This window comes from Ambystoma mexicanum, chromosome 10 (genome assembly GCF_040938575.1).
Source record: "Ambystoma mexicanum isolate Mex_15411 chromosome 10, UKY_AmexF1_1, whole genome shotgun sequence".
Lineage (NCBI taxonomy): Eukaryota > Metazoa > Chordata > Amphibia > Caudata > Ambystomatidae > Ambystoma > Ambystoma mexicanum.
Window position 1 is genome coordinate 1,478,221,959 of NC_090932.1, and position 15,829 is coordinate 1,478,237,787.

The 15,829-nt window shown below is 45.0% G+C and overlaps 1 protein-coding gene across 8 annotated transcripts in view; it reads right to left on the reverse strand.

Annotated features, from left to right (window-relative positions):
• KDM2B (lysine demethylase 2B) overlaps nucleotides 1-15,829 on the reverse strand; it is a 1,898,564-nt gene that overhangs the window by 1,628,392 nt on the left and 254,343 nt on the right. For all 8 annotated transcript variants that reach the window (XM_069619581.1, XM_069619583.1, XM_069619582.1 and 5 more), the window contains exon 3: nucleotides 10,297-10,375. In XM_069619581.1, the coding sequence (XP_069475682.1) occupies nucleotides 10,297-10,375 (79 nt within the window). The remainder of the gene's footprint in view (nucleotides 1-10,296; nucleotides 10,376-15,829) is intronic.

The window sequence follows — 15,829 nt, forward strand, 5'->3', positions numbered from 1 at the left end:
AGCTGTAGTCGGTGGGTAGAACCAAGAGGCTGTGATAAAGAGCGTTACAATAATCAATGCGGCTGGTGATCAGTGATGACACAACCAAAGGCTGCCGGTTGTATGGAAGAAAAAAGGAGCACCAACCTAAGCAGTAAGTGCCCCATCCTGCATACCGCACTCACCTGAGGAGTGATAGACAAAGAGGAGGACAAAAGCCCCCCCAAATTCCTGAACACCATCAGTGGGAGGTCGGCTACCCTACATGGCTCAATGGGAGAAATGAATTGGGAATTGGCATCTCAAAGGAATCCTGGCAGAGAATTTGGCATGTGTACATAGGAGCTCCAACTGCACTCTTTCTGGTAGGGGACCATGAAACTGTTATCGGTGGTACATGTCCACTCAGTGATTGCATGCGATTTGCTCAGAATATTCTGACCGCAGTTGGTATGGCTGCAGGCAGTTGGGGGACCTTGCACCTATGTGGTGGCACTGCCCTATCATGCAAACATACTGGGAGGAGATTCGTTCAAGGATCAAAAATATTACAGGTACCCTTTTCCCTATGTGCTTGCTGACCTTATTACTGGGAGATGTCCCCGAAGATGGTGCATACCCACCAACAGGAGCGCAAGCGGAATTGACGTCACACTTCTTAATTGGGTGATGGATAAATCGAGCACGCTTCTGGACGTCAGTAGAGGGCCTTTGCATTTCGTACTGGTAGGTAAAGGTGTGGGAGATTATTGCCATGGAGAAGCTCATGGCACACCTATAAGATCGCGTGGCAAGGTTTTCCCGAACCTGGGCCACTTCTTGGACTTTGCCCAGAAGAGAGAACATATGCTGTTTTGCCCACAAATCATGAGGAGCCTATTTGAAAACTGAAGGGAACTGGGGAGGCGTGGTATTTTGGGCTTCACAAAGCTATTGGTGTTTGCCCGTGTGACAATACTTAAGTTATTTATTTGATTTATTTTATTGACCTTATCATCTGTTAGCTTGTCGGCCTATGTTGGGGGGGTTAAAATATCAAATGGGTAAATGAAGTCTTAATGTTCATTAACAGTTGGCGCTATCATGGCATCCGAGGTTCTAAACCCAATGTACCCATTGAGATGTCAATAAAAAGATACTTGTTTTTTTTTTCCAAGTAAGGTTTTGGTGCAAAAAGGGGATTGGTTTGGAGAACAGGTCCAATCAAAAAGGATACACCTGCTTAAAAGAATGTGAGGATGAGAACTGAACAAGTACAGGGCAGGTTAAGGAGGTTATCTTCTAGTCTCTTTCAAGATGTCACCTTGAGTTTAAGTTCAAGAACAGTTTAAGGTCAGCCTACCTGGCTTGGGTAGAACACACAAAACAAAGGCACTCCATTTCTGAGGCATGGAACTTTGAAACCCATAGACCCAACAAAGTCTCTTCAGTTCTTGGGGCCTCAATTACAGAGGTTATGGGACCTCAGTTCCAGGGACCCTTCAGTGCAATACCAGTTTTTTGGTAATAGCTGACTCTCTAGGGTTGTGGTCGTCTGGTTGCTGCTGACAATCAATTTTTTCCCTGTTATTCCAGGGATCTTAAGGCCAATCCTCTCATTATAGAACCCTTGCCAAGTGCAGTCTCTCCTGCGAACAGGTAATGGGATGGGACTTCTGCTATTCTTTTCCATTCTTGTTAGTTCTTACATGAGACTTCTTCTCAGGCTTTTTTACCGAAGCTCAGGCCACCTACTGATCACAGGTGGGCAGGGAGCCTTTGAGTTAGCAGTCATTGACCATGCATTGTTAAGAATGTCTTCTTTTGTAGCATTGGTGGGTTTGCTATTCCAACCAGATCCAGAATATGGACCCAATTACCTTACTTCCCATTGGGTCAGCACATTCTTTCTCTTTGAGGGCAAGTGTTCTGGAGTGTTCTTTGTGGACTTAACCTGAATCTGGTGGTATTCTGTGGAATCAGGTATGTCCCCCAGCCAACTTCTCTGGTTTGTTCTACTGTCTTTCTCAATGGTGTGCAGGGTTGGCTCTACCCCACCTATCTTCGGCCCAGGACCATAAGGTTCTTCACTATCTCGGTTCTGGTCCCTGGGTGCCTATTTGGATTAGGTACCACTTTCCACCTCTTGCTTGCCCCTATAGTAATCACTCTTCTGGACATGCTGATGCTAAGTTGCTACTTGAGACCATATCGTCCTCCACTTCCTTTCACCCTCACCTGGTTGGAAAAGTTGGAGGCACAAAGAAGGAAAACAGGAGTAAGGAGAGGGCTGGAGAGAGGGTACCATCAACCAGACCAGGGGATCCTCCCCACCCATCATCCACTGGGTCAGGCAGGCACCCAGGACCTTGGGCCACCCCTGGTAGTCCTTGGAGTGAGGCAGCAGATCTTATCACACAGAGAAAATAATTCTCTTGTCATTCTTTTGCATGATAGTAGAGGGAGCTGCATCTTCATTTATTGGTAGTCATATTGAGGTCCATGTATGGTAAAAGGACAGCTGACTCAGCAGAGCTATAAACAAAAACAACCGTATGTATGTATTTCTCTTAGGAAGTCTATGGATTGGGATTTGAGCATGTCCACGGACATCACTACACTGAGACCAGGCAGAAATTCTGCAAAGAGAAAAAGAATGGGCTAGCCACCAGACGTGGTGTTAGGGGGCCAGAAAATAACATGGCGGAGAAGCAGGGGCATCCATGCTAGGATGCGGAGCCAAAAGGAAAACAAAGCCTAAGGAGAAAAAAAACACTGCTGTATTGACACACTGAGGGAGGGCATGAGCACCAGACCCAATCAGCAATGTAATTACAAAAGGGTCATGTCAGCAGTATAGTTTCAATTTAGTGTTTGGCCGCCTAGCAAAGTCCCACCCCCCAACCCCTACCTTAATTATTTTGTTTACAGGTATTACTAACAATATATATCAAGTTTTTGTTGCATGATGGAAGTCGCACAGTCTACCAAGTAGAAAAGTCATGACCTCGCAACGATGAAAATCGACTAACGGTAAAAGGACAGCTGACCATAGTTGATCAAAATTAATTTGACCGTAAAGCTTGCATGTGAAAAATGCTTGTGAAGTAAAAAAAATATAAATGTATTGTACAATTTAGTATCATACGGTCCAATTTCTAGAATGTGCTATTTAACTTGATATGAAATTATCTAGTAAGCTGAACTACTTTGTTTCTTTGGCTGATGGGGTTCTATTTAGTTCTAATTGGTAACTATTTTGTGAAAAGGGGAGTGCATATTGCTGAATGAGGAACTAAGGGTAATCAGACTAACTTTACCCAGGATGCCTTGAGAAAGGAGTGTGCCAACTCAGAAACATGTGTTGCCTGGGCTGATCTTTGGAAAACTGATGGGACATGCTGGGACATGCTGTTCAAATGAAACAATAATACTGTGTATGAATAATAAACTTTAGGCTCTGCAGCTCTCCAGTTGGCTCTGCGCAGACTGTGAATGTCTACTGGTCCCTATCAATTGCATCCCTCAAGACCTTGGATGCATTTTCTCTGGGTCCCTTTTTCTGGCTTGTTGAGATTTGCGCTCTAAATGATCAATGGGAGATATTCTTTGTTACACCGATTGTGGGGTGTACTTGTGTCCCTCTTCTCTATTCTCGAATTGGTGTTGTATGTTTTTGCTAGGTCTCCCGTGTAATGTCAGGGACCATGCTAGCGTTTCCCATTACTTTACTCAGCAGCTTTTCAGTGATAGCCAATATTCACTCAGCAAGCAGTTTCTATATTTTGTCACGAATCTGTCAGAGTCAACTCCATACTTGGCAGCCAGCACTCCACTGCTGCAGTCACAGCTAGGTCTTAAACTGCACCAATCTCCACCAGGCTTGGTGGCATTAGTAACTTCTCATCTACTGGTCTGAAAAGCCACTGCCCGTCAACGAGTGTCTGTAATCCCCTGAGTAGGGTCTTTCCAAGTTCCTCAGCAAGTACCTAGCCTCCATCTTCTGTTGAGCTTTATTACATTCTTCCTCCACTTTTAGCTAACATCAGGGGGCACTGCTGGTCATCATGGAGTCACCACAGTATCCCCCTATGACCACTGAGCCGGGTATCATTCAGTATCCTCAGCAAGTAATCATCCCTCTCATTTTCCTTCTAAGGCACGTTGTACCTCTTCTTTGGTGGATAACAGCTTCAATGCCATCTGGTCATCCCCTGCAGAAACCGTTCTTGTACAACATACATGACAACATGCCCCATTCCATTCAGGAAATACTTTGCAGTCCTGCATTTTGCATTTTGGGACTTGTAATACTGGATTTATAATGGGAAAAGCAAAAATACAAAACCCAAAATGCAAATATAAAAAAACAGAACTGGGCAAACATCCCCCAAACGGAAAGGGACATTTTGACATGCATACTAGATGTACACTGAGCATAATTGATAGATGTATATTCAATATTAATTGTATGTGCAAAGCAGGGGTGGGATTGGTCATTAAACTCAACCAAATGTCCAATAGGCCTGCTGCATGAAAGCCTCCAAGGCCACTCCCGCACTGACATAGGGCTGCATCACTGCCTGTGATCACTCTCATTTCTGTTTCCTATCAAGCCAAAGGCTGACTCAGCAGAGTGAAATAAACTGTATATACGTAATTCTCTAAGGAAGTCTATGGATTGTGTGCCGAATCGTGGCATTCAGTTACTTCTCCCCAGGGAGGAGACTTTCCCTGTGAGGCTATGGAGGTGAGCCCGCTACGAGATACCCTCCCTAGGGGTAGAGGCAAGCGAGACCTCACCGGGAGAGACTACCCCCTTGGGGACAAGGACTCCCATTCCGAGGAGGAACTGCCGGAATCACTCACCTACAACCCACCGCTAACAGCTTCTATCAGAAGAAGATGTGAGAAACAAGCTAATGTTTGTTATTGTGATGTAGAAACATTAAATCCACACGAGGAAGAATATTATGTAATACTAAGAAGAAGAATATTGTGCGAGTAATACAGGGTACTCAGGTAACAATGAAGAAGGACTTGACGTTCCGTCAGGGAAGACCCAGCAACATGTCATAAATCAAGGAAGAGGAGAAGCCTGGGAGTTGTGGATCAGCTGTGCGAGGAGAGCTGTGAGAGACTGGGACGCACAGCTTCCGAGCATGGAAGGAGGCAGTGGACTGTTTGAGTCCAACAACAATCCTATCCTGAAGGCAGGCCCGGTGACGCCATCCCCAAGAGAAAGAGGTCACGGGGAAGACGGGAGACGCAGGAGAGATACCGCATTTAATGAATAGAAGAAGCATACTTGTCCCAGTGAGGACCTGAAGTTAAGCTTACCAAAGAAGAGTAGGATGTTTTACGAAAACACTCCTACTCGTCTCAGTGAAGACAGAATAACGGAGAAAGCTGAGGATTATTATGTGAACCCTGATAGGATATGATAAGTCATTTATTACGTGCCTATACACAAGTGTTTCGAGGCGCATCGAGGCAAGGCAGGGGGAACAGAGGGAAGACCGAGACACCAATCTTACTATGCTAGTTGACATTGAGATTGTGCGGTGTGGGGGAGGGGGAAAAGTGTGAGTGTAAAGGGGAGGGGTAGTGCAGTACATAGGATAAACAGTAAATAAGTAAAACAATAAATAAGAAGTGAGGCCAGCTGGTGGCAAGTGCAAGGGTAAGTGCAGACGTCGCGAGTCAAGTGCTGGTAGGGGGCTGTAGGTATATATAAACAGCCCCCAAGTGCAAGGGTTGCCAGGGGGGCAGTGCAGGTGTGCAACTGGCGGGGAGGGGACCTGCGCCCGAGAACAGAGGGTAGCCAGGTGACCAGTGCAGTTACAGTTTCGGCCAGGAGTTCAGCAGGGGAAAGGATCAGAGAAAGCAGAAGCAAAGAGTAAGGTCTTGAGGTGCTTCCAGAACCAGAAATGGTTCTCAAGTTTCAGGGAGGCAGGGAGACTGTTCCAGAGGGAGGCACCAGCCGAAGAAAGAGATCTGCCACCAAGTCGTTGCTTGGAGAAGCGACTGACCCAGAGGGAGATGGAGGAGGATGAGCGAAGAGCTCGAGAAGGAAGATATTTAGGAAGAGAGAGAGTTGAAGGTATTGAGGCCCCAGGCCCTAGAAGGCCTTGTGGACAATGCAAAGGGTTTTGAACTTAATCCTCACAGTCACTAGGAGCCTGTGCAGAGATTTCAGTTCTGGAGAGATACGATACCTGGGCTTGAGGCCAAAGACAAGTCTTGCAGTCCTGTTAAAGATGAGTTGCAGAGGGCGGAGAGTAGAGGCAGGCAGATTTAGAAAGAGGCTGTTGCAGTAGTCCAGCCTAGAGAGAATCAGAGCTCTGGAGACAGTGAGCTTCTGGGGGAAGGAGGAAAGGAAGAATACCTCTGAGAAGGTGCAGCTGGGAGTGTGACTTCTTAGAGACGTCAGAGATGTGAGGAGTGAAGGAGAGTGTGGAGTCAAAGATGACCCCAAGGTTTTTAGCCTCACAGGTGGGGGCAGGAAGAGGGCCAAGAGAGGACAGCCAGAGAGTGACAGGAAAGGAGGGAGCAGGTGTGCCGATAAGGAGAATCTCTGTCTTACTGGCATTAAGGCAGAGATCGTTGGAGGCACACCACTCCTGGATAGCAGACAGACAGTCAGAGATGAGAGAAGGAAAAGAGGCGCCTGAAGGGAGCCTGAAAATGAGCCGAGTGTCATCCGCAATACACTGAAAGTTGAGGCAGAGAGTGGGAATGCAGTGGCATGTATTGGTTGAACAGCCACGGAGAGAGGTTAGACCCCTGGGGAACACCACAGTTAGACAGAGACAGAGGAGAGGAAGGACCCAAGTTGGACCTGGCAGGGTCAATCAGAGAGGAAAGAAGTCAGCCAAGCCAAGGCCTGATCGGTGATACCGATGTTATCACGGAGATGGTTGAGCAGGATGGCATGGTTGACCATGTCAAAGGCAGAAGAGAGATCAAGTAAGATGAGGACACAGGGGGTGTTGCAATAGAGGTTGAAGAGCAGGTCTTCACGGATGCTTAGGAGAGCAGTTTCCGTGCTTCTGGCAGCTCTGAAGCCAGACTGATGGTCGTGGAGACAACCAACAGATTCAGTGTGAAGATTAAGCTGGGGGATGGCCAGCTCTACCAGGAGTTTGCTGAGGGAAGGAGTGATGGAGATTGGGCAATTGCTAGCTGGGCAGGAAGGGTTGGTAGAGGGTTTCTTAAGAAGAGGGTGCACACGGGAGTGCTTAAGGGGGGAAAGGAAGGCTCCAGTGGCAAGGGAGTGGTTGCAGAAGTCAGCCAGAGCAGGAGCCAGGGTGTCAATGTGGTCCTTGAGGGTTTTGGAGGAACAGGGGTGAACCTGTTTTGACGAGACTTTCATAGATGGGGCTTGTCTAGAAACCTCATCTGGCGAGAAGAGGAGAAAAGAACAAAAGGAGAGAGAGGAGGTGTCCAAAGAAGGGCCAGAGGGAGAGCAGGGAGTAGAGGAAGGAGGGGGAGAGGAAGAGAGAGAGGACAGGATGTTCTGAGTTTTAGAGATGAAATGAGAAGCCAGAGCCATGCAGAGTGCCTGTGAGGGGACAGGAGAAGTAGAGACTGCAGCAGAATTGGCCAGCTCCTTGCAGATTTTAAAGAGTTTGGCCGAGTTGTTAGATGCTGCAGAGATGCGTGGTTAGATGTGGACTCTCTTCTTGGTGCGGACAGGGAGCCGGTATTACCTTTGGAGAAGGTGGCAGGCCAGTTTGTCAGAGGATGTACCGGAAGCATGCCATTTCCTCTCAGCCACCCTGCACTTGCGTTTAAGGGTGGCGACGTCTGAGTCGTACCAGGAGTTGCACTTGGCTTTGGGCTTCAGGTGGATCCTCATGACAGGGGCAAAAACATCAAGAGTAGCCGATATAGCAGAATGGAGCATGGAAAGGGCTGTGTCAGGGTGTGAGTCAGCCAAAGGAGTAGTGGGGGTGAGAAAGTGGCGGCGAAAGCCTCAACTGACACACGCTTCATGGGTCGGATAACCGAGAAGGTAGGTGGCAGTGCTGGAGGTGGCTTGGCCTGAGGGGTAGAGCGGGTGAGCTGGGAGGAAAGGAGAACGTGATCACTCCAGGAGTGGTGAGAGAAATGGAAAGGGGAAGGTCTGAGGAGATCAGAACATCCAGAGTGTGTCCTGCAGAGTGAGTTGGGCCAGAGGGGAGAATAGAGAGGGAGAGTGAGTCGCAGAGGTCACGAAAGAGTCCATAGGAAGTACAGGAAGCATTCAGATGGATGTTAAAGTCTCCACTATCTAATAAGGAAAGAACAATGGAGAACAAAAAGAATCATTACTGGAACATTCATGCTCGTCCGAGTAAGCCCAAAGAGGTGGAGAGAAGTGATAATCATTACTGGAACATTCATACTCGCCCCAGTAAGCCCAAAGAGGTGAAGAGAAGTGAGAATAATTACTGGAACATTCATACTCGTCCCAGTAAGCCCAAATGGGTGGGGAGAAGTGAGAATCATTACTGGATTACTCATACTCGTCCCAGTAAGAATAAAGACTTGGGAATAAGTGAGAACCGTTACTGGAACCCTCATACTCGTCCCAGTAACTATCAAGTGTTAGAGGAAAGAGAAAATCCTTTTGGGAATATTTCTATCTGGCCCGGCCAAGAAAAGACTTCAACACTGTATAGAGAAAAAGTAGCAAGTGTGATAAACAGAGAGAGAGGAATAACCACAAAAAGGGGGAACCAAGGTGCCAAGGACACGATAGACGAATTGAAGAGCCCCCTTTCCAAACTGCACTCACTAATTAAAGTAGTTGCCAAGAACTACCTACAAATAAGTTACTTAAGTAACTGTGCAGAAAAGTAGACCAGAGGAGAAGAAGGTCATTCTCCTGTGCCTTAGTTAGTTTTGAGAGTGATGGGGACAGAATAGGTTAGTTTTGGATGGAGGACAGATTTTCCTTTTGGACTCACCGATGACGGATAAGCACCCTAGTTAGTGTAAGGTAGGGAAAACTCCATCGTTTTAGGGAAACTTAGGAGTTTGCACCTTTTCATTTGATAAAAAGTTTTAAAATGGAAGACACCAGCCTCTCTCTTTCTTCTGACCCCCACAATTAGGAACTGAGCATGTGCTCGGCCATGACCATACAAAAATTCTGCAAATGGAAAAAGAACGGCTTAGCTACCAGAGACTGTGTTAAAGGGCCAGAAAATAACAAGATGGAGAAGCAGGGACATCCAGGCCAGGATGTGGTGCCGAAAGGAAAGCAAAGCCTGGCAAAAAAAAGACTCTGCTGGATTGACCCACTGAGCGAGAGCATGAACCTTCGAAACCAATGAGGTCAAATCAGCATTGTAATTACAAAAGGGGGAAGGCAGCATACTTTTCAATTTGGCGTGTGGCCGCCTTGCGAAGACCCACACACCAAATATGAACTTGATTTTCTGCTTTTACAGGCATTACAAACAATGCAGAAATGTCATGACATTAAAATGATGAAAATTGACCAAAGATGCCTCTTTGCCTCTTTGGAGGGCCGACAAGTCAGATTAAAGAAGGTCATGTTTTGCAGCTCCATGGTTCCCAAGCTTTGATTATTCATAAACAGACGGCACTCCTTACAGCTCACACCTGAGGGTGCACGTTTGGACTAGAGAGGAAGTCCCATGCATGGTTGATGAGTGGGAGCACAATGTAAGGAATGTTGACTGAATTTGTGATCGTTCTTATGTTTGCAAAATGCCCTTAGATGGTATGCCAAGCAGGCTGGAATCCTCACTGATGCCAGTTGTCCGCTTTCCCTTTCTCTTAGCGGAATTTCGAAATGGTACAATAGCGTGTACCAAACCAGTGATGCAAACCTGGAATGTTAACTTAAAAAAAAGTAACATTAACTTCACACTAGACTCATTTCAATTTTGAAACCTCAAGTATCCAACATTAACCACAGATTTAGCCTCAATGAGTACACTGAAGCCCCCACACACAGCTTCTGCCTTGTAGTATATTGCTAAAATTACTGTACAGCCTTTAAACCGTCGCTTAATGTTGTAGTTACTGTGCCAACAAAGCGGAGGGAATCGAAAATCTGCTTTACAAAGAAAAATCATTCCTGTAATTCCTGTAATCCTGCCCTTTGGCTTCTGTACCAAACGTAATTGCCAAGTCCCAAATACGGCTGTTAAATAATGTAGCCTGTAGTGGTTGTGCAACTGCTACAGTTGACACAAAAATATCCACAATATTTTCAGGCAATGCACAACTCAGTAAAGAGACAGGGTTTTTATATGTGATGCTTTTTGTAGTACAGCTCTCCACTTGCTAGCATAACACTGAGTATCCGTGGTCACTTACTTAATTCCCAGGCCTTCCTTCCTTTGAAACAGTAGAGGAATCTTCAGAGCCTCCCTTTGCACATATTCATAGGTAAGATCTGTTAGGGCACAGTAATAAAACAAAATAAGGTCAGAAAACATACTACTGCACCACTTGAAGAAACCATGTGCACTTATTTATTATTGCTCTTAACGATTCACAAATTCAAATAATTTTTTGTCAGACAATAAAACGTGCAGACATCCACTTTGTGACGATAGTAACAATATTTTTCTTTGTTGATGCAAATGAATTTTAAGTTTCGCTTGTGTGGGAAGAACAATTAATTTAATTTAAAATTGCCAAACAGATTTATCATGGAATTTGAAGAGAAACTTTCGAAGGAAAGGTATTTCTTTAAAATCAAATGACGTGCTTACCGCAGCGACTAGACTGGCGATATTTGTTGCATTGGTCTCAAAAGCCTGGGACGTGTAGATAGGTGTGACACTACCTAAAAAGAGCTGCCTACTATGTCACTGGGGGCAGAATAGGAGGTTGATTTATGAGTCAAGAGCCGCACTAAGGCATTTTCAGAAGCAGACATGGCAGGTTCAACATTTGACCCAAAACAGATTTTTAAACCTCACTTTCAGTTAAATGATACAAATAAAGTTTTGTTTTGGTCTAATAGCAGTTAATAACCAGACTTTTAATCAGCAGAGTTCTCCTTTGAATTCGTTCATGCATGTGCAACCTGACCAGTGTGCTCGACCAATCAGGTGCAAGAGCACATGGGTCGTAGTCCCTGGTATAAGCCTGCATTATAGCACACCTTTTGTGCAAAACCAGTCCCAGAGAGCAATTGTCCAGTTCTCTTCTGAGCTTTCTTTCTGGTAGGTAGGATGCCCAGGACATCTTCGGATCCAGCACCAGCATTTGAAATCATCCAAGTAGTTGGTAACCTCCTCCTTCCATTGCACGGACACCTTCGGGCATGACAACAGCATGTACAAGAAGCTAGGATCCTCCTTATCACAAATGGGACAACCGAACAATCATGCCTGGATAGAAATTACGCAATGTTGCAGTGCTAGATTACGCATGCAGAAAATCTGGAAGTCTATTGGATGAGACTGACCTACTGGCCTCACAAGCCATTACCCAATCTCTGACACTTCTGCCTCCAGAACCACCCCCCACCTCGGTCTTACAATCGCATCCTATTGCATCCCTATTGAGGCTGTGGCTTTACATTTTTTTGCCACTTTTGTGGGCTCCCTTTAGATAAAAAAAATACCTGCACAAGGTAAGAGGTGTGCGCTTAACATGTACCTCAGGCCATATACTTGTTTGGGATATGTTTGGGATATTTCTTCTCTGTGAAAGATAGTGAGCTAAAGACTCTGGGTAAGTCTCTCGTAACCAGGACTAATGTCTGGCAGAGGGACTCCCAGGACCCTCCTTGTTAATTTGCATATACTCCCACAGAGCACCAGCAACTTAAATTATAGCATTCATCAGACACTCTCCCTCTGCATTGTATGAATGTCCACTAGCTTCCCTTCGCAAAATAATTGTCTCCATTGTGCACCCTGCATGCAAGACACTATTTATTCTAGCATTAAACACCTTGCATAACTCAAAATGTGCAAGAGCTGAGGATTCAGGGTGGTAAGAGACCCCCAGGCATAGTCGGTTACGCTAAGCCACACACGAGAAACCTTTTAATCACCCTACGATAATGGTCCCCCCTTCGTGCAGCAGGCCATGCACTAATTTACCAATATGGGTCCTGGCTATAATTTCTGCCTCCTAGGACCACTCTCCACTGCTGTAGCAGTTGAGCACAAACTGGATTTGCGACACATAACATATGTATTCGGGGCCTCCAAGCCCACACCTCTCATATGAGAGCGTCAAGGTAGCCAGCACTATCCGTGAGTAATTTGACTGTCCAGAGAAACAGACTCACTATGCCATTCAGCTCTTTGATATTTTCTAGGCAGGGACATTGGCATAGACTGAAATGAGTGCAGCAACCTAGGCAAGATGGTCAGCTTACTCATTGCCACCCACTCCATCAATGATAGCGGTAGTGAGTTCCAGAACCTCAGACAAGGTCTCCTCTGATTTCAAGATAATTATTCACAAATACTTAAAGGAAGACAGAGACCGCCAGATGCCCAAATGCAATTCTCCCCAACCGTCCTATGCATCCAACAGGAACATACAAGATTTCTGCCAACTAACCCTCAGCCCTGAAACAAGACTAAAGACTCAATTGCCTCCAGCAATTTAGGGAATGAGTGTTCTGGAACCTTCATTTATACCAAGTGGTCTTCCATAGAAAATGAACGGCAACAGTAATGTTTACTTGGGACAATTAATTCTCTGTTGCAATTCTGATTATAGCACGCTTTGGTCCATCAAAGAAACACATTTAACAATATCCCGTTACTACCCGCGCCCATTAAAAGCAGGTGCTAATGGCAATATTAACTATGTAGGTGGGCTGACCCTGCCAGTAACGTCAGCATTACCTGCTTTGAGCGGTTACTGGGAAGGTTGGCCAACTCCCATGTTAATATTGCCTTATTGATGTCAACAAAAGAGACGCAAGAAAAAGACAACAGATGCAACTACTTATAATATAGTTTATCTTCAAGTTAATTTACCATCAACATGCCCGCACACCATGAAGTCTAAACTACAGCTCAGATAATGTCCCTACACCACAGAACAGAAATTGCACATAATCAACATCTTCGAGCAGTGCCAAACCAGGAAACAGACTCTGTGTAAGATTCTATTTTACCTGGACAATATTCCAAGTGAGATGCAGCCATCACACCAGGAGCACCTTCTTTTGCCTGCTCTAATGAGTGTGGAACACTGATGAGATTATACTAATTCAAAATCTGGAATTCTTTAAGACTCGTGTCATTTTCTGGCAAAGCACGGATGGTAGTCCACAAATCTAAGTTTAAAGACTTTGCAAGAATACAAACAATTATTGGAGGTAATTTAGGGCAACGCTGGTGTGATCTGTACATTTCACTTGAGATACTCGCCACCTAAAATGGAGATTTACCAAAAGTTAATTTCCTAGTTTCGCATAATTCGTTTGTCATTGTACGTTTCAAGCATTTTAATTTCATAGTTTTAGCAGGAGTGTAACCTAGAGGGAGGGCTTATCAATCTGTAAAAAGAAGTCTACCTGGGAATTCCAAAAGGAGGTCACCCATTTTCAAGCTCCCAGGATTACTTGCTCTATAAAACACGGTAATACAGAGATCTGCATGGCAAATGTATTTTGACAAGCATAAAGGTTTAAGGTGCCTGTTTTGGCACATATTGCGGTGCTTTAGTGCCACTCTATTGCCAAAACATTCCTACAGAGGGGAGACAGAAGAGAAAGGGGTTTTAAGAAGCAGAATATTTGGTTGGCATGACAATTGCCAATGCTATTACATGCACTGGTTGCATCACGAGATTTTTTGGGGGGGGGTTATGCTCACCATTCTTTCTTCTAGCCCTTCGACTTAGTCCTGCACCTTCACCATAGTCCTATTTCATCATAGTGCTGTTGGCGGGGGTTACAGGCCATTACTGTACTGCAGTAAAACCCCACCACTCTTAACACCTAATACCATATACTACATGCATTTAGCCTAATTGTGTAAGCTAGCCATACTTTGCTTTTAGCACAAAGGTGTTAGTCAGCCATATTTTCCATTTCGCCTAACTGTGTAAGGTCGCCATACCTTGAATTTAGCCTAATGGTGTAAGGTAGCCATATTTTGCAATTAGCATAATTGTGTAAGCTAGCCATACTTTGCTTTCAGCACAACTGTGTTAGTCGGCCACATTTTGCATTTAGCTTAATTGTGTAAGGTACCCATATGTTTCATTTAGCTTCACTGTCTAAGGTAGACATACCTTGCATTCAGCACAACCATGTTAGTCGGCCATAGTTTGGAATGTAGCCTAATTGTATAAAGCCATATTTTGCATTTAGCCTAATTGTGTAAGGTAGCCATATTCCTGCACAGTTAATCCATTTTATCCTCTCACCTACCACACTTTCGTAAATTAGCAGAAGGCACGAGCTGACTCACATATTCTGTACTCACACAGAACACAAACACTACTGCACAACACCTCTGCCATTAGAATGAAGCTACCTTTAACGGCAAAAATTCTAATTTTACATTCTCACATAATTCTCGATCTCTTTAAACACAACACACCCCGGTTTAGTTCATAGTTTAACTCTGCCGCGCACATCCACACGCCATTCAGACATGGGTGACTAGCAGGGTCTGGGGCACTCTCACATAACTGTAATGGCTGAAATGCACACATATATAATAGCACCTCACCACTTCTTCCAAACAGCTCAGAGGGCGTTCAACCAACAGCGCATTTGGACCATAAGTATGGAAGAAGTCGCTATACAAATGGCAAAATGAATGAATGAATGAATAGCCCTCCTCCTTTTTAAAATTGTTTGTACTGATCTAATGTGAAGTTTATAAAAATAATCTTAGACCAACTCACACAAACCTTTTATATACAGTTACAAAACATAAAACCTTAGGTACAATAATATATTAAACAGTATCAAACGGGATCAAAAATATTTCTTAGATAAAAATGTATACGCATAAAATACAATGAATTGGCAGCCAGGTTTACACTAGAGTAATGCTTAAATAGATTATACTATACAAGTTAATTTTTCTAATTGATTGTGTCCTCCCACGTAGCCCTCATCATTCGTTATCTTCCCTTCCAGCTTTAGCTGCTTCAGAAAGACATTTTTGGCAGAGGGCGCTGCGTGTCGATGCGGTCGACTCGATTACCCTCGAAGGCCTCCGTCTCACTGGTATGTATAACACGCTTAGCACCCGTTAGCTACTGTTCCATTTTACCGCAATAGCTAACACTTCGAGAATGACGGCGTGCTTTGGTTTCTATAGAAACTGACATTTTGAAATGGCCTCATCATCGGCTTCATCGACCCCAAAGACCGGATTTAAAAAGTGCCATGTCTGCGGTGCGTAGATGTCTATCACAGATCCCCATCGGGTGTGTCTTTGTTTCCTTGGTGTCGAGCACAGGACGAAAGACTGAGGGTCTTACCAGTCCATGACAGGTAAAGCATTGAAGTAGCGAAAGGGAAAGTTAGCTGCAGGTAGGCCCCCTACAAAATCCCCCTCGACGACACCGTCGGAAAAAAGGCACTCGTCTGACGAGTTGAGAGGCGACTCTTCTCAGAGGAAAATGTCCAAAAAACGGTCCCGTTCTGACAGCAGTTCTCACAATTCCTCGTCTTCTTCGAGAAAGATGAAGAAAAGGCACCATAGGTCTCCTTCCACTTTCTCAGATTCCTCGCCTGAGAGAAAAATAGCCTGCCCACGTAAGTCGACGACTCTTGCCCAATGGGAGGTGTTCATGCAAAAAATTATAGATATCTTTGAGAAAGCAGCTCTGGTGGCCTCAAAAGAGAAAACAAGAAGCCATGCTCTTGTCACGCCATCAAAAGCCGACAAGGAAATGGCTGAGG